Genomic DNA, 20,427 nt, shown 5'->3' on the forward strand with positions numbered 1-20,427 from the left:
TAGCCCACCTTCCAAGAAAAAAGGCTGCACAGATATCTCCTTTTTCTCCTGATGCTCCACACTGTCCTTGCACAACTGCTTGCATCACAGGTGAAATGCACACGTGAACTGCTGAGAACGAGCATGTTTTCCTCCTGCAAAAAGCCACACGTGAAGATAAAAGTCAGCCCTGAAAGAAAACAAGAAGATGAGGCAGAAGAAATATAATGCATCCTTGGAGAGGAACGTGCCACTCCAGCACGTGGGTCCAGGTGCTGAGAGTCCTGCACACGGAGATGTAACTCACAGCTCTGGAATACTGGGCTGGAATTTGCTCTGGAATATGTCACTGGCTCAATGTGCCTGGCTGGCAGCCAGCCACAGAGAGAGCAGTGCCTTCTGGCAGCTCAGAGCAAGACATATCCAGAGTCCTCACCATAGTACTCCTGAGGGTAACAGCAGCTGAGGGCAGATAGGATTGGACATTTTCCAAAACATCTAGAGCGAGTGAGCCTCTTAAGCCAGGCCTGCCCAGTGCTCTGATTGCGATCTGGAACTATTAGAGAGGTGTCTGTATACTGGAGTAGATATTAATAATTAATGACTGCAGTGTATGATTGCTTGGGCCCAATAAGGCTCCTAATCCTTTCTCTGCATTTTTGGCGTTCTTATCTCAACCATCTCCTAATGTGAAGTGGTGTGGGCCAACACACAACGTGTCCAGCAGCTGGAACTCACCCGCACTTTCACTATTCATGTATCTACCTTAATAATAAGGAGCTGATAGTTGGTTTTCCACCCTGCTGGCATGGCTGTCTTCCAGCCTCCACAGAAGTTAGTGCTGATGCCCCTTTTAGTGGAATTTTGCTTTACTGTGAGCACCAGCCCAGCAGAATTTATCCTGCACAGCCTGGTAATAGCCAGTGTTTCCACAGGGCATACAGAGGCTGGAACTTCAGTGAGAGGAACCTGCTTCTTTTTTTGCCATTTGTACTTGGTAAAATACATCTGAATCCTTCTCAGTTTACCTGACTAATAGCAGCATCCCACATCCTATCTTAAAAATATTCTAGCAATGAGATAATTACAGAAGGAAACAGGTTATATTTTCTCAATAAATCGAAGTGTTAGTTTAATTTGCTAGAAATGTTCAGGGAAATTGTTTTTCATGAAAGTTCAAGTTTCTCCACATGGACCACTGTAGCAGAAGACCATCCTTTTGTGCTCAGATCCACAAGAAAATTGTAAGTTGCATTTAACATTTTTCCAGCTGGAGTTTCGAAAATTAGCAAAGATCAGTTGTCATCATTTAGCTTTACATTTTCTAAAATCTCTATTCTTGTGGAGTTTTGGGTGGCTTTTTTTGTTGTGTTTTTGTTTGTTTGTTTTAATACAAATGAAGTTTAATGAATAGAAAATCATTTATTAGCATTGTCCATACATAAAGATAACAGAATATGGAATTCCAAGACATCATACAGGCAGTATTGAGCACAAGAGTTTTAGCTGTTTGGATAAAGGGTTCAGTCCTGGGCCTATGTACAGACTTATAATGTATAAGTCATTCTATCCCTGTGTCTCTCTTTACCTGATAAAAATTTAGTATATTGTGCTTCAGACTATAGAACAAAACAGAGAACTGACGTTTTCAGTGTTTTTTGGCATCCTTTGATGAGGTTGGAAAACTGAAGCTTTGCACACTTACAGAAAAATCTGAAAACCTTGTTGCCCTTCAGTATTTAATGGTGAAAATGTAATGATAATGTAGTTCCCTATCAAAAGCTGAAGTCTATAAAACTGCAAAAGCTTTTTCTACATTGCTTTATAAGCAACACTTCACAGATAGGTACTGTGAAACATCATTCTTTGACAAAGACTTAGCAATTTCAGAGCAATGTAGTTAAACACAGACAGAGAGATATAATATGTTTAATGTGTTTTGAAGTTTATTTTTCTTAACAATTTTTAGGTCAAAAGCATTGTACATAACCAAGAAGTGCATAGCACTGAATTCACCACTTTGGCTAGCACAGCTCAAAGGGGGCCAAGGAGACAACTCACACACTTCTGTATAGAGTACATAACATCCACTGGTGATACTTGTGTAGCAATCTATGGGCAAATGAAATTTATAACATCTTCATTTCTGTTAAGTGTAGTCTGTTGTGCATATACAAAATCAGAAAAATATATTCCTTTTTTCTTATATACACTATATAACATAAGAATAAAACCTGTAATAGTTTGCAGTAACTTAGGTGAAACTGGACTTTCACGATACAGAGCTTTAGAAACACCTCCTCAGCATCGTTTGTCTTGGACCATTGTGATAAAGAAGTTGCAGAAAGAAAGCAAACTTTCTGGACAGTATTCCTCAGCCACTTTTTTCTGGTCAATGTAATCTACATCTTCAACACAGTCCTGAGGACTCTGTTCTAGTGATTTTTCAGACACAGAGGCAGCTGCTGGAGACAGAACAACTTCTTGTGCGTGATGCTTTGTGTTCCCTGTGTCAGGACCCACTGCTGTTAGTAGGCTTGAGTGGGTCAACCTGAGGTGAGCACTTTGTGGGCCTTTCCGGCACACTTTAGATTTTAGTACGCTTTTGGGGTCTTGACAGATCTGCCTCTGCTTCTTTAGGGATCGGGAGACCTGTTTCCAGTAGGATTTCTGGTTTGCTGCATACTGTGCACAGCTGGAAGGGTCTCCAGAGAATTCACACCAGAATGTGCTGTCACCCTGCTTGCACTCTACATGCACAGTAGCAGCACTCATGTCTGTCACTGCCCAGGTGCACTCAGCATTTTCTTTGGTTTCAAACTTGCCTCTAGCAGACGATTTTCCTCCTTTTGATTTCCGCCCTTTTTCAATTCCTTGGGTAGATTCAGTTGGGGTTTTTCCACCACCTTTTAAACCTTGTCTTCCCTTTTTTCTTTCCTTCTGTCTTTCACAATTGGCTAGCAGCATCTGGGAGACCAGCATCAACACACAAAGGAGTCCAAAGCTCTTGATCCTCATGGTCTATGTTTTGCTGTTATCTGCCTTCAAAACAAACAAACAAACAAAAACATAAAAATATTTTCACTCCATTTGACAACTCACGTTTTTCAGACATGGCATTGCACTACTCTTTGGTACCTATTAAATAGATGTGATTGGCAAAATGATCTGTCCTTTGTGTAAATAATACCTGGGTTCTAGAACCACTATGAATTATCCTTGTAAATGGCTGTGGAGTAACTTCCAGTTACTTAATTATCTATATACTGGGAAAGAGAAGAGTCACTGCCAGGACATGCTACTGCCCAGTAACTGATGTACCTTAATTAAAATCTCTTCTGTAGTCAGCAAAGGAATATGAACTGGGATTTGTCAATCTCAGATATCTTGTTATAACAATAAAGTTGTTTCCACAATCTCCCATTTTGTAAAATGTCCCATAAGCGATTTTGACCTCCAGCTATTCTTAAAATATATGCCAGACAGAAAGGAAACCATTTGGTTCAAATTGTGGAAAACTATTTTGTAGGTATCCTGAAAATCATTGTAATTCACTGGTTATGACAGTATTTCAGTTTTCTGTTGAAATAAATTATGGTAGTCTTCCCAGACATCAAAAAATAACTATTGATGCATTCTTTACCACTTTGACTGCTAAACAAACAGAACTACCTTTTTGCAGAACTACCTGTAGTGTATTGGACTGTGTCTAAAGCTACCAAATTCAAGGGACAAATATGCAGCTTCAGTTTTGAAATGTAGCTAGTAAGCAACTTATTGTCAAGCTGATTTCTGCATGTGCACAGAGCATATTTATTTCCATAGGTGTTTCTTTTTTATGAAGCAGCTTTCAGGATCAGAGCAGGTTTTAAATCTGATATTTAGATGATTAAATCCCTAAATGTATTTTTAAGGTGTTTCCACTGTAGTAATTTCTTTAGCCAAGTTTTCATGTTGGAAAGCAGAAATTCATGTGCAGCCACACTAATAAGGAACCTGTTTCAACATTCAGTTATCTGCAAATATCTTTGCTTGCAGTTAGAATGCAGAACACACAGGTTGCAGCATACGTGAGCAGGTCCTACTTTCACATATTTTTGACTTGACTTGCTTCAAGCCTTATACTGTACACAAATTTTCACTCCATAAAACCCTCTTTAGAGGACCTCATGTAGTATTAACAGTTCTGTTGCAAATACAGCAACTAATAACACTAAAATGAATCAAGATTTGGCAGTAATATCCTGTTGCAAGTGGAACAGTGCAAAGAGTAAGATAACTAAGAGACATACCTTGCACGGGACTTGAAGATTCCTAAACGCAGTCCTGATGCAACTCGCCTGTTTCAAAAGAGCTGGAGCTCGCCGTAAAAGCAGCGCGGTTTTTATAAAGGCAGAGACACACCTTCAAGTCTCCAGTACAACTATTACAACACAATAGGCTACTTCAGTGCCATGTTCACTTACCTCTGACACACCTCCTTGGAAAAGGGCCAGTTCTCATTCTTAGCACAAGAAAAAAAAGCCTGGCTATGGTGGGTGACAAGGTGTGCTTGTGTAATTTAGGTGTTACTTTAGTCAAGTCCTTCCCTCCTCATGAGCAGTGATAAGAACTCTATCAGGTCATGAGCTTCTCTGAAAGAGCTTTTACCAGCTATTGAGGGATGTTTCCTGCAACACCCTCAGCAAGTTGCACTACTGTTTTGTTTAGCAGAATTTGACAATGATAGTGAGAACCCAAAGTAACTACTCAAATAGTAAGTAATAGGAGTCCAGAGCAGGCCACTAAGTCTAGGACTGGAGTGCCTCACCAGGTTGAGGCAGGCCATTCAGCCTGGAGAAGAGAAGATTTCCAATACCTAAATGGGGATCACAGGAGAGCCAGAGAGGGCCTTTGTACAAGGACATGTAATGATAGGACATGGGGGGGATAGCTTTAAACTGAAAGAGTGTAAGGCTGGATGAGATGTAAGACATTTCTTTTTATGACAAGGTTGGCAAGACACTGGGAGAGGCTGCCCTGAGAGGTTGTGGGCTTCCCATCCACAGAAGTGTTCAAGACCAGGCTGAACAGGGCTCTGAGCAACCTGGTATAGTGGAAGGCTATCTGTCCATGGCAAGGGGATTGGAGCTAGGTGATATTTAAGGTCCCTTCCAACCCAAACCATTTTAGGATTCTATGATTCTGCATTTAGGACAGTGAGATGTTAATTTATGGTGAGGTGGTCAAAAGCATGAAGCTCAGAAACAAATTCAAACTCCTGCAGAATTAGTGACTGAGAGGTCTAAGAGCTGAGTTCAGCTGCACAGCACTGATCTGCATTCCCCCCTCTCTGCCAGCTTTTGTGTATGTAAGAAGTGTGTTACATCATGAGATTTCATTATGGGACCACATCTAATGCATATTAACCTGAAAAAGAAGATGAGAATGAAACAACAAGCATTAGACATATAGAAACACATTCAGAGCTGGGAATGGGCATCCCTCAAAGAATGGATAGAGCAGCTGGTAGCTTTGTAGCTTGGTTGCTTCAGGTGGATTTGCTGAAAAAAACGTGAGGCATTTGTTATATAAGCTTTGGAAATACAAGAATTAAAGAGGGATGCAAGAACAGAGAAAAGTAGAAATTGTATGTAAGATATAGGCAGATGTCACCTTTGGCTCTTTCCTATCTGATATAAATGGAATGAGACAAAGGCACAAAGCTGTAGACACAAACTGGACTGGTTTGGTGACAAGGAGTTTGTTAATTTTCTGTTAAAAAAAATTCAAAACCAACCAACCAAACAAAAAACCAACCAAAAAACCCCCAGAAGCTAAAAAAAAGGAAGAACAGTGCAATTAGTCAATGACTGTAGGACAGAAATGTGCATTTATTTGAAATGTGAATGGTCTGATCTGTGTATCAGGACTTCTCCTAATCTATGTATGTGCAGCTATATTTGACACTTTTTGATGGAGTTCAGCTACCAGATATTCCTTGTGCACCATTGGTTGGCAGGAGTTACTATGAAACTGTTTGCAAAAGTCTGCTAAACGCAACAGATTTGTGGTTAACACTGGCAAGAGCTAATGAATGGGGGCAAGGACAACTTGATCAGAAAACGTTTAACAGCGTGTCAGGTTGGAAGGGAATCAGAGAACTAGAGCAATATAAGAGATAAGTAAGGTACTATCTTGCTCAGGAATACTGAACTAACATTGCATAGTATACACAGTACCATCCTGAAGTATTTGGTGTTTAGCAGGGATCCTCAAAACTGTGCAGCTGCCTTAGTGTGGCTTTGTCCTATAGCTAACGAGTCTCTCAGCAGGGCTAATTACTCTGGGGACACCATAAAGCCAAAGGGCTATGCTAACCTCAGTTCTGGTACTAATTTAGGTATGGTTTTATGGTGCCTGATTGCCTGTGTAAACATGCTGTAAAATTGATTTTTGTGTGACAGATTAGGGTATTGGTTCAGCTGTAGGAGTCTGAGCAACCTGATCTCAGGGCCAAAGCCAAAAACCTAACAAAGCACAACACACACCTTCCTACTGCAGCTGAACAGTGTCTCCAAACAGGTAAGAGAAAAACATTAAAGTATACAAGGAACCATGGGAAATGGGACCAAACAAAAAATTTGCATCCAAAACTGCCTATTTTGACAGTTTTGATGAGCAAAATAAGTTTTAATGTCAGTCTCAGTTCAGCTGCCCCATTGTTGACAGGACATATCCTAGTCTTCTTACTTCACAAAAATGGGGGAGGACAGGGAGAGAAAAGTGAAAATCTGCTTTCTGCTGCATTGGTACTTCTTCCCTGACATTGTGGCAAACTGGACAAATGTTGGCTCTTCCTGTCTTTAGCATGCAGAAACTCCTGTAGGGAGTTCTGCAGTCAAGTGTTTGTTGATATGAGCATGTACGTCTTTGAGATGATCTATCTTGAGCCAGCTGGAATCCTTGCCTAACCTGCTTAGATGATTTCAAAAACTCAGTTAATTAAGATTTACATATTTAGGTGTATAAAATACAGTCTCAGTCTCTGGAGGTTGATCTGGATGTCGGAAATTTTACTGCTATGCCCCCAGAATATATTTTTGTTTTCTTTTGTTTTCATTAGACATGAACTGATGTTTTGTGGATGTCACCTACCTGGGCATATAGTGCACTTTGTACTCCAAAAATCCTGCTGGGAATCGTCCTATTAGTTGATCAGAACAGTCACCTTCTTCAAATGTCATCCTGGAAAGAAAGTACACAAATTAAAGTAGGAGCTCCATTTCTTAGGTACTTAATTAGCATCTAATTGCCAACAAAAAATTGCTGCAAAAGCCTGTTTGTAATATCATTTCCAAGAATGTATTTTTTTCCTTCTGTCATGCACATTTTAAAATTCACTTTAGTTATGCATTTTGCTGGGCTGAAATTCTGTTTGCCTGTAAACTGCAGGCATGGTTTTGCCACAATAAACAGTGCAGATAATTCATCAAAAGACAATTTGATCCTCACAATGAATGGCAAACGTGGATGGTTAATTTGGCAAAGTCAAATCTATGGAGAACTGTTTAGTTATTGAAGTAGAATGGCACTGCATTTCCATTCCTAAGTAAACAAGCTTCAGGCAAGGAACTTGTAACTTGATTTCCTTTTTAGTTCTATGAGTCTAGGATTTACAAGACAGTAAGGCAACAGCCCTAAGTGCTGAAGCCCTTTTATATAACAACGAAATAGTTATCACACAGGCAGTGGCTCCACTGCCAGCTCTTCTGTATCTCACTGCCTGTGCCCAGCACTTCAGAAGAATGTTCTATAGCCTAATGGCATTTCTCTGAAAAAGCATGGTTAATTTAAAATGTGGTGATGGTTTCAGTGCACTGAGATCTGCTTATTAACTATTCTACACGGAAGCACAGTTATTTGAAAGAAGCTGAAGAAAACTCATCAGGTAACAACTTTCAGTTACTTCTGGACTGGGGTTAAATTCATATTAGTTAAATAAATATGAAAGGGGGAAAAAAAAGGCACCATGTTCTCTCTGCTTTGAGTCTTTAACAGTGTCCAATTATTTTACAAACCCACCAAAACTGACAACTGAATTTGGCAGAACAGCATCCAAGTGAAAGCTGATATCATGGAACCTCAATAAAAAAATAAACACCTGGTATTTCAAACAAGTGTTAAGTCAATCACAGAACAGACACCATGTGACTGCTGTATATTAATTTTAAACTAATAAAAAAGACAACTTTATAAGACTAAATAGTAAGCAAATTATATTATAGCAAATTCTAGTCCATGCAGAGTTTGCATTTGCATTTAAGAACTAAATTCCTGAAACACTACTGAATTGAGTGCTTATCTATGAGTGAAACTAACAGCTTAATAATTTTATCCATCACTTGCAGTTCTAGTATTACCGATTCCCTTCCTCATCTGTTAAGTCAGTAGTTTTTGCTTCCAGTGTTTCTTCATTTACTTGATGCATTATGTTGGCAACATTTTGATTAAAATATCCTGAAATTCATTGCTGCCAGGGTGTAGTTTTTGTTCAGCAGAGGTCTAACCCTCTTGACTCCCAGCTCATGCATGGTAGTCAGCAGTTGTTAATCTCTTCCCTTGCTGCCTACTGAACACGCTGTCACGTGCAGCTGAAAAGGGAGAGTTTGTTTTCAGACCTGCAGAGCTTTATCTCTGTAGACAAGAGCAAAGGCATTTTCAGAAAAATATAAGTGGTTTTAATTAACCCAAAGAGATCCAAGCCAATGATGGAACATGACCACTAGGAAAAGGAAATACCTCCTGTTTAGTGAGACAATACAGAGGAAAAAATACATATACAGGAGACAGAAAATTTTGATGCCAAGTGGAGTTTACAGAGTGTTTCCCCTTGGCAGGAGGAGGCCTGAATTCAAACAAGGGTAGGAAATTTGCAGTGTCTTCTCTCCCTTAATTTTATTTTGAAATTGTATTAGGCCGACCTTAAAGAAAATTTACCTCAACTCTGAAGCAATTCAAAGAAGTATAAATAATTGTCATTAGTAAATAAACATGATTACCCTCTTCTATACAGGATATTAAATGCTGATGCCATAATAAAAATTATTGTTACCATACAAGAGTTAATGATAAACATACCCAAATCTAAGCAGATCCTAAGATTTTGGTCACTTTATGTTTGCATCTGATAATGCCACAGGATTACCAAATAAGAGATGAGATTTGATAGATTAAAAAAACCACCTGCTTTTTCTTCTTCTGTAGGATTTATCTTTCATGGAATAGAAAGGCTATATTTTATATATAAAGAAAAAATCTTAGAAGAAAAATAACATGAAAGGGAGGGATACTAGACTGAAATGTGTTTCATACTGATTTTCCCCAATATCAGGAAGTACTTATCCTCAAAATCTGATTTTATATATTTTCATTTACTTTAGGCTCTGATGGAAGCTAATCACTTCTCTACCTCAAGCACAGTTAAAGATTCTCAAGAACAGTAATTTCATTGTCCTGTGGTTTTATTTGAGCAGGTTGGCTGCTGGGTTTATTACCATAGATTCAGTATATTCAGGGCATGCTCAAGTTGATTTGGTAGCCAAGGGAAACAACTACTGACTAATTGCCATCTTATCTGCTAAGATTTTCATAGCTTGGAGCAATGCACCAGCCTGTCTGTCTGACCAGAAAATCAGAAATACAATCAGACAAAGGATTGCCCTCATAGAGAGATAAAGTGAGTAAAATAACAAAAAGATGCCATTGTAAATTACTGACTGCCATTAGTGTACTCAGGGTAATGGCAAGTCATGCATAACTATGAGAAGGCAGAATTGGACACTTTACACGAAATCATCAGGCGGTGTTGCTGGAACACAAGGGACTGTCTTACAGCTCAGCTCAGCCTCCCATAAGCACTGTGCCCAATACTCCAATCAAAAAGTTCTTTCAGCTGCCATGAATGCCTGATCTCTCACTGAAGTCTTGCAGTGAAAAGTTCCCATATGCTTTTTCAGATGAACAGCAAAAAAATGTCTTTGCATTAAGGCATTACCTGTAGAGTCACTTCAGGAGGATGAAGGTAAGAAATGAGGTTCAGCCCTCTTCTAGTTCTAATCCACATTTCTCATAAAGGTAAGTGTTTTTTTTCTTAGTGGGAATTTAAAATTACTTAGGCACTTATTTCAGGGTTTTTTTCTGATGTATACACTGTGGATGTATATACTGAATTACTTCTTGTAGAGGCAGCAGAAATACTAATTGATCCTGCATAAGTGAAGGGAACCAAGACAAGAGAACTGTTATTGTGTGGAACATCTCAAATATTCAGTAGATCAGTGATGAAATTCTTCTACACCTTGATGTGTTTGCAGAGAATCATAAGGAATGGAGTTGAAGACAGAACATGTACAGGCCAAGATGGGGTAGATTAGAAAGACATTCTTTCCTAGCTGCCAACCACTCCTTTCAAGGTTGTGTCTGTGCTTCTGGGAACCACATATGATCAGAACCTTTTGCTTTCAGAAATCAAAGCAACTTGGATATTCTTTCTAATTTTTTTCTCTAATGCAGTCCTGGTCAGAATACATGGATGTTCAGAAGTCTGATTTATATATCAGTGATAGCTCTGGTCTTTGTCTATTCTCATGATCCTTTCCATAAAGCTTAAGGCTGTTCTGCAAATAAGCTAAGCTGTAGTAGTAAATATACATGTGCATACATATTGTTCCAGGAAAAGGAAATCAGGAATGAGGAATGGAGAACCAGGGGCTTTATGGTGTAAGAGACTGTGTTGAGCCTGGTTGGGATGGATTTGATTTTTTGCAGCAGCCCATATGGTGCTGTGTTTTAAATTTGTGACTAGAACAGTGCTAATAACATACCCATGTTTCAGCTGTCACTAAACAGCACAAAGGCCACCTCTGCTTCTCACTGTGCCCACCCTCCAAAAAGTAGGTAGGGGGTGGGCCAGAGATTGGGAGGGAGCACAGCCAGGACAGCTGACCCCAGCTGACCACAGGGACCACAGAGATATTCCATACTGTATGATGTTGCACACAGCAATAAAACTGGGGGTTGTCTTTCTAGAATAATCACAGCTTGGAGCCTGACTGGGTATCAGCCTGCTTGGGAGATGTGTAGAGTGAATGTCTTTGCATCACTTGGTGTTTTCCCCCTTTTCCTTTCACTTATTAAGATGTATTCATCTCCACCCACATTCTTTTATCTCCATTTCTCTCCCAGTTCTCTCCTCCACCCCATTGGAGAGAGGGAGTGGCTAGAGGGAGCCCTCACTGATGTCTGGGGTCATCCACCACAGAGACTTCAATCCTGCAAATAACTAACAGAAGTTTTTATTTCAGTGGATTCCAGATGAAAAGAAACCAACAGAGAGTTCGGTCCCTTTTCAGAACTATCCTGTTGCTAAAAATACTGATGGCCAAGCTACACTGATACCACCCTGGTTCCATCCTCTAAGCCATGGCCGGTGCCTCAGCAAAGACAACAACAAGGTGAAGTCACAGCTGGGACAACTATTTTGCTGAGTTAGATTACTATGCTTGAAGAAACTGTTTCAGCTACTGGAAAAAGTGTTCTTGGCCTAATGCAAGCTGTGCCCCCTCAAGTCACATCAGACATCATAGCCTGACCTATCCACTGACAGGATTAGCCATCAAGTTTATCCTCCATGACCTTTGGGCTATCCTTGAAGCATAGTATAAGCTGTAGGGCTCCAGAGCTCACATCTGGAAGGGGCCCTGAAAACTCCTGCTGAAAGCTCAGCAGTCCAGAAGAACGACTGTAAAGGTCTGCATTTCACAGCTGCTGTGTGGGCTGGAAGCTCCCAGCATTTCTACACCTGACACAAGTCTCTGAAAGCACAGAGAAAGAACAAAGGGAATCGACAAATCTTATTTGCCATTTTCATTTTACTGAACCCAGCAGGTTCAGGTATATAGTGGAAAGAAGCCATTAACAGAGTAAAAATGTTTCCTGATCCATCTTTCCAGTGCAACTTGTTATGGTGAGCAAAAGTTGAAAGGATGCACATACCTCAGCATTTATGATAAATTTGGGGGTTGCTTAGTTAACCAAGAGAAGATATGATGTCTCTGAAGTGTTTTTTACTTGGATCATTTCTAACTCTACAGCTCCTCCATGTGGAGATAATTAACAAACAAGAAATTAATAATCTTAAACACTAGGTATTAATATTTTTTAAATGGGTTTGCAGACAAGTAGCAATATTTTAGGTATTTAGGGCTATTTTAGAAGTAGCCAGAACTTTTTGAGTTGAGTCAGAACTCCATTTTCTGAAAACAGGGGAAAAGCAGCGCATCAGAATGTCGCCGTTGATGGTGCAGCATTACACTTCCAATTCTAGTTTACTGCTTTTCCCTCTGATATCACATGAATTACAGAAAGTACCCTTCTTTAAATTCTATTTGTTACTCTGTGCCTGTAAGAGGAATCTCACATCTATGTCCTGCTTCTTGCCATCAGGGAATTTAGGAATTTAGGGTAAAGAGGACCTAAATCCTGATTAACTAACCTGCCTGTTTGGAACAGGGATGAAGGCTGTATTTAGTAAAGAACAGCCTTCCCATAATCACTTCCTGCACTGCTTGTCCACAGCCTTCAGAAACTGAGTCCTAGATTATTTAATGCAGTATTTGAAACAATTATTTACTAGATAGTGAATATTATCTGTGTGTTATTGATGACACAGTCCAAGTTACTTCAGGCTCTACAGAGGGATCTGGACAGGTTGGACTGATGATCCGAGGCCAACGGTATGAGGTTTAACAAGGCTGGGTGGTGAGTCCTGCACTCGGGCCACAACATCTCCATGCAGTGCCACAGGCTGGGGACAGAGTGGTGGGAAGTGGCCCAGTGGAAATGGGCCTGGGATGCTGGTCAACAGTGCCTGACCATGAACCAGCAGTGCGCCCAGGTGGCCAAGAAGGCCAGTGGCATCTTGGCCTGTATCAGAAATAGTGTGGCCAGCAGGATCATGGCAGTGATTGTTCCTCTGTACTGGGCACTGGTCACACCTCAAGTCCTGTGTCCGGTTCTGGGCCCCTCACAGCACGAAAGACATCGAGGTGCTGGAGTGTGTCCAGAGAAGGGCAGTGGAGGTGACGGAGGAGCTGGAGCACAAATTTGATAAGGAGTGGCCGAGGGAGCTGGAGGTGTTTAGCCTGGAGGAGGCTCAGGGGGGACCTTCTCACGCTCTACAGTTCCCTGAAAAGAGGCTGTAGCCAGATGGAGGTTGGTGTCTTATCCCCAGTTAACAAGTGACAGGACAAAAGGAAATGGCCTCCGGTTGTGCCAGAGGAGATTTAGATTGGATATTAGGTTGGTCAGGCATTGGAATAGACTGTCCAGGGGAGAGGTGGAGTCACCATCTCTGGAAGTGTTCTAAAGGTATGTGGATGTGGCACTTGGGGATACGGTTTAGTGGTGAACACAGTGCTGCTAGGTTAGGATTTGACCTCAGACTTAAAATAAATGGAGTTAGCCAGTTCCTTTTGACACCAGTACTTTATAGTACAGTTGAGCTCAGCAAAGAAACCTTAGACCTGCCTCATTTCAGCACCAACAGAAGCCCAAAACTGCTCTGAACTAGGACAAGCTGCTGACTAAAGTGTTCTGAGTAATTATGCTCTACACAAGAACAGGGCTCAATGGCTGACCCACTGCTGTGGTAGAGGGTGGATAGGGTGCAGCAGTCAGGCCTTTTTCACGCCAGCATTGGGTTGAAATCAAGAATAAAAATGATAACACTTGGACAGCTTCTGAAAGAACAAAAAGAGATTTTTGAAGGAGAACACAACTGATGAAATGATCTCACAAAATTATTTCAAACCATAATTTATCTAAAGACAGCATAAAATAGAGTAATTACAAAGGGTAAAAGCCACCTTTTTCATTGCTGTCTTCTTGCCATAATGTAAATTCTTGCCACTTGTAAATTTTAGTTTTGGAATAATCAATGAAATCTTGGCATTCTCAAGGGCCCTTTCCTGTTAAACCATCAATATGTTCTCTTTTACTCCAGCTACCCTAGACCAGCTGCTTACTATTTGCACAAAGTTTTTTTTAAATATAAAAACACAGACTAGGTTTTAAATATTATTTTTGTTCTTCTCCTTATCAGCTCTTTCTCCCTTCTCTGAATTATTTTATTTAAGGTAATGAACAGAAAGAAGCCAAGAGTAATGGTTTTAATTAAGTATAAACATAACTAAACCAGAGAAACACTTCTGCATTCAGTTGGGAGACTTGCATTAAACTACATGCTGGCACACACAGGCAGGTCTGTATTCGCTGGGCACACCATATATATTAATGGCACTCTCTATATATTAATCTATTTTGCAGCACAGCAGATTTATAGTTGGAAGAACTAATGAGATGTGGGCAGATAGGCAGGTAGATACAATTGTAAGCAGCAAGACCAGAGGAAGTGATGGAGTTTGCAGGGCATCATTGTACCTATGTGCATGACCCACTGCTGACAGCCACAGTAAAGCCCTGTGACGGGCTGGCTGTGTTTGGGAATCCTCACTGCACGTTCAAGGGCCAAAGCTGGGGCAAATGGGACATGAGACTTTGTTCCCATGTGTGTACTTATCCAGTAGAATTACAAAACTGTGTGTTACATTTTTATTTCTGCTTAAATACACATATAGTACTGTTTAACATCCTGGCTTCTGCCGACACATCCGCTGTCAGAGGCTCCCTTACACGTTTCTCTTTCCTGACCTTTTAAAGGTGGATAATGATACATGTCTATGTCAGACAGATGCAAGAAAGTTACCTTTATTATTCTTTTTTTTTTTTTTTTTTAAACAACCTGAAACGGACTAGTAGAAGGCAACGTGGAGATGTGTTATAATTTTAAATGATTTCTGCAACCCAGAAACTTACTTCTGGCTGAGATCAGTATTCTGTTGCATTCTGTTTTCTTTTCCAGGGCTACGGGCTGACAATGATGCAGTTAAACACGGCTCTTGTGAAAGAACACTAGCAATTAAATTGTTACACATCTCTTTACATAGCAAGAATTATTTCTGTTTTGAATAACTTTTATATCATTCAGGAGAAACATAAACATGAGGATGACAGGGAAAATTAATTACCTGAGGATTTCCTTTTCAGGTAGATTTCTTTCTGTCTCTCAGATATTTACAATGTGCCTTTCCTCTCACAGATGCTGAAGGCAGTCAGTTTTCTACACTGCTTTCTAGTCCAAGACAATTGACTTTTTGTTGCTTATGTAAATTATGCTGTAGCTGCAGAGTAGTCTTATAATAATCTTTGCTATTTGAGTTAAACTAATATTTAGATGTTTGAAAAGGGCCATGATATACCCAGAAGAATAATTTGTCTGGTGGTAAAGATTTAAAGTAATCTTTAATTTCAGATCTTGTGTTCTTTCCAAGTCAGAAACTCTCATGACACATTCCACACCTCCCCCCCCACAAAAAAAAAAAAAGAAAAAAAAAATTAAAAATGAAGTTGTTCCTTCAAATCATTATGATAGTTTCTGCCAAAGAACACTGCTGCTACTGAGGTGAAATATGTAGGGTTCTTTAAAAAGTTTTATAGTTCCCTAAGGTGAAGGAAAATGGTGCTTCTGATTTCTTTTAGTTGCTGACCCACCTGAGCCAAGATGTCCAGTATGACCAAAGGCTACTGAATTGATTCAAACCATGTAAAAGATTTCAGGCCCGAGAAGGCAGGGGAGACAGTTCACTGCAGATGATGTTCTGTATTGCTGCCATTTAATGGCTCTTACCTCTTCTCATCTGGTACACTGAGAAAAATATCTCCTGTCATCCTGGAGTAGCCCACCTTCCTGGCAGACACAATATGGATTTCTACAGAAGGGTATTAAAAACAGGTCTTGGAAGACCTCTCAGATGAGAGAATGGGATGGGTCATGTGGGACAGTAGTATTTGAGGCAGGTCTTGGGGACAGACAGACATCTTGTCCTGAAAAACCACATCTCCACAGCCTGCTCTGGCATCCACCTTTGGGGCAAACCCACCTGCCCATGGCCTAAGCTCACCAACATGACTCAGAAGACAATGGTGCCTCTCCTGCTGTGGCCCCCTATCTCCTGGCAGGGTCCTGCCAGCCATCTCTCCCCTGAGCACCACTGTTCCCAGCTGGTCCCTGCAGAAGAGCCAAGGCACCAACACCTGCCAGCAAACCCCGCTCCTCAGCACCACTCAGTGCCCCAGAGCCACAGCCCAACCCCTCCACTGCAACATGGCCCCACAACACAAGGGCAGGCACAGCTGCTCACACCTGTGCCACAGGCAGTTCCCTCAGGAGGTGACCCTCTGAGGCCATGAGACTTTCCCCCTCCCCAAAAACAGGTGCTGCTCAAACACTGGAGCTTCAGCTTCTTTTGCTCCATCTGAGACACCAAAGAGCTAAGATAGGCTCAGGCAATGTTTTGCACATGGATGTGGAAACCCTACTGCATGCTTGTCTCCTGTCACCTTCTCACACTGACCAGATCTCCCACATTATTCCAAGGGCATCAGATAACCTTCCCCAGCTGCAAACACACATTTGTGGATTAGCCTCGTAAATTTCTGGAGCACAGAAGACAGGGGATCATCTCAGTACCTTGGTGACAGCACCCATGTGGTCCACACCTGCCTTGAAGGGGGAGTGAGGGAAGGATGGGGGGCAACACTCCTGCCCACCTGCTGGGCTGTTTGGCAAACGAAATGGTGAGGCCGCTCTGCCAGAGTTCAGAGCCTGAATTTTGCTCCCCATTTCCTTTGCTGGGAAGCCTCTAGACCTCCTGAGTTCCTAGGCAAATTCTTCATTTTATTACAGCTGCATTTGTATGGAGGGCCCCCATGTTACACCAGTAAGATAAATAAAGGGTCAACCAATGTCACCACTGGCATATTAATTTTTACGGGCCACAGCAGTAGTGACAGAGTAATGCAGGGTTTTTTTACATCTGCAGCCAGCAGACCTAAAAGAACACCACTGTTTCCCCTCCTAACTACAATCATTGTTAGCCTGGAGGCAGCAGGAGTTACCAAGGGAGGGATGCCTACAGTGAGCAGCAGGTTATGCAAACAGTTTCATAACCTGCTGAGGAGAGGGCAGCAGGCAGGGGAACACGAACTTCCGCTCCAAATCAGTCCTCAACTTCTTTTTTTTTTTTTTTTGATCTGTACATACAGTTCTGTGCTTCCAGGGCACACAACTACTCTGGAAATTCAGCACCTGGCCTGCTGCCTGGCATCAAGCAGTTAACTTTGTATACAAGATGAGAAAGTGAACGACGTGTCCATGAGATAACACCAATGTCTTGTCATTGCACCCACTGCATCTCCCCCGCTTTGTGTTCTTACTCCTGTTCGTGTGTATGTATCACATACTTTTTGTCACTGTAAAATGACCTGTGAAGTCTGATTAGAACAATTCTCTTGTGTGTAAGGAGAAAAGCAGAGAGCCAAAAAAAATATCTGCTGTGCTGTATCTGACTCCTCTTCAGAGAAGAAGAGAAACAGAAAAAAAATTGACAACCATAAAGCTTCTACAGAAGGAATGGCAACAGGCAGCTTTTGGAAATGTCAGTTTTTCCTTTGTTCTTGCATTTTTTTGCAAGATCTCTGTTCCCTAAAATCCATGCCATGTTAACTATGAAATCTACTGAAAAATCAGGAATGCAAAATGTGAAGCTGCAAACGATGCAAGAGCAACCAAGCACATCTAAACAATTCTTTCAGAAAACACCAGAGTGCACTACTGCGTAGTTGAGATGATTTACAAGCAGACTAAACAATATTATGGGGGTGTGAATTTGGCCTACTTTAGCAGAAATAACCTACACACTGCAAACAGCAATTTTCTTAGGCTTGGGTTTTTGATTTTTAAGGCAAGAAGACCTGATGTTTAGTGCTCCTTAACACCTGACTTCCTAATGATTTTCTCTGCTGTCAAAACCAGGCTGAATTAAAGTATGTCTCAAAAGTCAGAGGCACTGAACACAGTTACCCAAGATGATGCATTTGACTTAATGATGAGATCTGCCATCAGAATGTACTTAACAAAATAATGTCTCTGGTTCAATTTGGCAGAATGGCTGATCTAAGGGCATGTTTTGCACTTTCACCAACACCTGCCAGCAAACCCCGCTCCTCAGCACCACTCAGTGCCCCAGAGCCACAGCCCAACCCCTCCACTGCAACATGGCCCCACAACACAAGGGCAGGCACAGCTGCTCACACCTGTGCCACAGGCAGTTCCCTCAGGAGGTGACCCTCTGAGGCCATGAGACTTTCCCCCTCCCCAAAAACAGGTGCTGCTCAAACACTGGAGCTTCAGCTTCTTTTGCTCCATCTGAGACACCAAAGAGCTAAGATAGGCTCAGGCAATGTTTTGCACATGGATGTGGAAACCCTACTGCATGCTTGTCTCCTGTCACCTTCTCACACTGACCAGATCTCCCACATTATTCCAAGGGCATCAGATAACCTTCCCCAGCTGCAAACACACATTTGTGGATTAGCCTCGTAAATTTCTGGAGCACAGAAGACAGGGGATCATCTCAGTACCTTGGTGACAGCACCCATGTGGTCCACACCTGCCTTGAAGGGGGAGTGAGGGAAGGATGGGGGGCAACACTCCTGCCCACCTGCTGGGCTGTTTGGCAAACGAAATGGTGAGGCCGCTCTGCCAGAGTTCAGAGCCTGAATTTTGCTCCCCATTTCCTTTGCTGGGAAGCCTCTAGACCTCCTGAGTTCCTAGGCAAATTCTTCATTTTATTACAGCTGCATTTGTATGGAGGGCCCCCATGTTACACCAGTAAGATAAATAAAGGGTCAACCAATGTCACCACTGGCATATTAATTTTTACGGGCCACAGCAGTAGTGACAGAGTAATGCAGGGTTTTTTTACATCTGCAGCCAGCAGACCTAAAAGAACACCACTGTTTCCCCTCCTAACTACAATCATTGTTAGCCTGGAGGCAGCAGGAGTTACCAAGGGAGGGATGCCTACAGCGAGCAGCAGGTTATGCAAACAGTTTCATAACCTGCTGAGGAGAGGGCAGCAGGCAGGGGAACACGAACTTCCGCTCCAAATCAGTCCTCAACTTCTTTTTTTTTTTTTTTTTGATCTGTACATACAGTTCTGTGCTTCCAGGGCACACAACTACTCTGGAAATTCAGCACCTGGCCTGCTGCCTGGCATCAAGCAGTTAACTTTGTATACAAGATGAGAAAGTGAACGACGTGTCCATGAGATAACACCAATGTCTTGTCATTGCACCCACTGCATCTCCCCCGCTTTGTGTTCTTACTCCTGTTCGTGTGCATGTATCACATACTTTTTGTCACTGTAAAACGACCTGTGAAGTCTGATTAGAACAATTCTCTTGTGTGTAAGGAGAAAAGCAGAGAGCCAAAAAAATATCTGCTGTGCTGTATCTGACTCCTCTTCAGAGAAGAAGAGAAACAGAAAAAAAATTGACAACCATAAAGCTTCTACAGAAGGAACGGCAACAGGCAGCTTTTGGAAATTTCAGTTTTTCCTTTGTTCTTGCATTTTTGTGCAAGATCTCTGTCCCTAAAATCCATGCCATGTTAACTATGAAATCTACTGAAAACTCAGGAATGCAAAATGTGAAGCTGCAAACGATGCAAGAGCAACCAAGCACATCTAAACAATTCTTTCAGAAAACACCAGAGTGCACTACTGCGTAGTTGAGATGATTTACACGCAGACTAAACAATATTATGGGGGTGTGAATTTGGCCTACTTTAGCAGAAATAACCTACACACTGCAAACAGCAATTTTCTTAGGCTTGGGTTTTTGATTTTTAAGGCAAGAAGACCTGATGTTTAGTGCTCCTTAACACCTGACTTCCTTAATGATTTTCTCTGCTGTCAAAACCAGGCTGAATTAAAGTATGTCTCAAAAGTCAGAGGCACTGAACACAGTTACCCAAGATGATGCATTTGACTTAATGATGAGATCTGCCATCAGAATGTACTTAACACAATAATGTCTCTGGTTCAATTTGGCAGAATGGCTGATCAAAGGGCATGTTTTGCACTTTCAGGTGATAGAGATGCTAAGAGAGGTGTTCATTATTGAATAACCAGAACTTTTAAGCTTTCTTATGTGTTTCCATTGTAAATCACAGAATCATTCAGGGCAGAAGACACCTTAGGAGATTTGTAGTACAACCTCCTCCTCAAAGCAGGTTCATAGTGAATTCTAACTATGTCACTTAAACTTTGTCCAGCTGGTCCTGAAAAGCTCCACAGATGGAAATTCCAGAGCTGCTCTGGGGAACCCACTCCTGTGTCTATCCTCCTTAAAGAGAATGTTTTCCCTTTCACCTAGTCAGAACCTCACTTGTATCAGTTTGTGACCATGACCTCTTTTTTTCCTACCACAGCAGTCAGTGAAGAG

At 41.5% G+C, this 20,427-nt stretch overlaps 1 protein-coding gene across 1 annotated transcript; it reads right to left on the minus strand.

The window, feature by feature from the left end:
* Positions 1–1,938: 1,938 nt before the first annotated feature.
* On the minus strand, positions 1,939–3,028 carry FGFBP1 (fibroblast growth factor binding protein 1). Its single transcript, XM_050338421.1, has one exon. It carries the CDS (start codon positions 2,995–2,997, stop codon positions 2,281–2,283), a length of 717 nt encoding a protein of 238 aa, XP_050194378.1. The 5' UTR covers positions 2,998–3,028; the 3' UTR covers positions 1,939–2,280.
* Positions 3,029–20,427: the final 17,399 nt, after the last annotated feature.

The sequence above is a fragment of the Myiozetetes cayanensis genome, unplaced genomic scaffold, assembly GCF_022539395.1.
Source record: "Myiozetetes cayanensis isolate MyiCay16 unplaced genomic scaffold, myiCay2020 scf7, whole genome shotgun sequence".
NCBI classification, from domain to species: domain Eukaryota; kingdom Metazoa; phylum Chordata; class Aves; order Passeriformes; family Tyrannidae; genus Myiozetetes; species Myiozetetes cayanensis.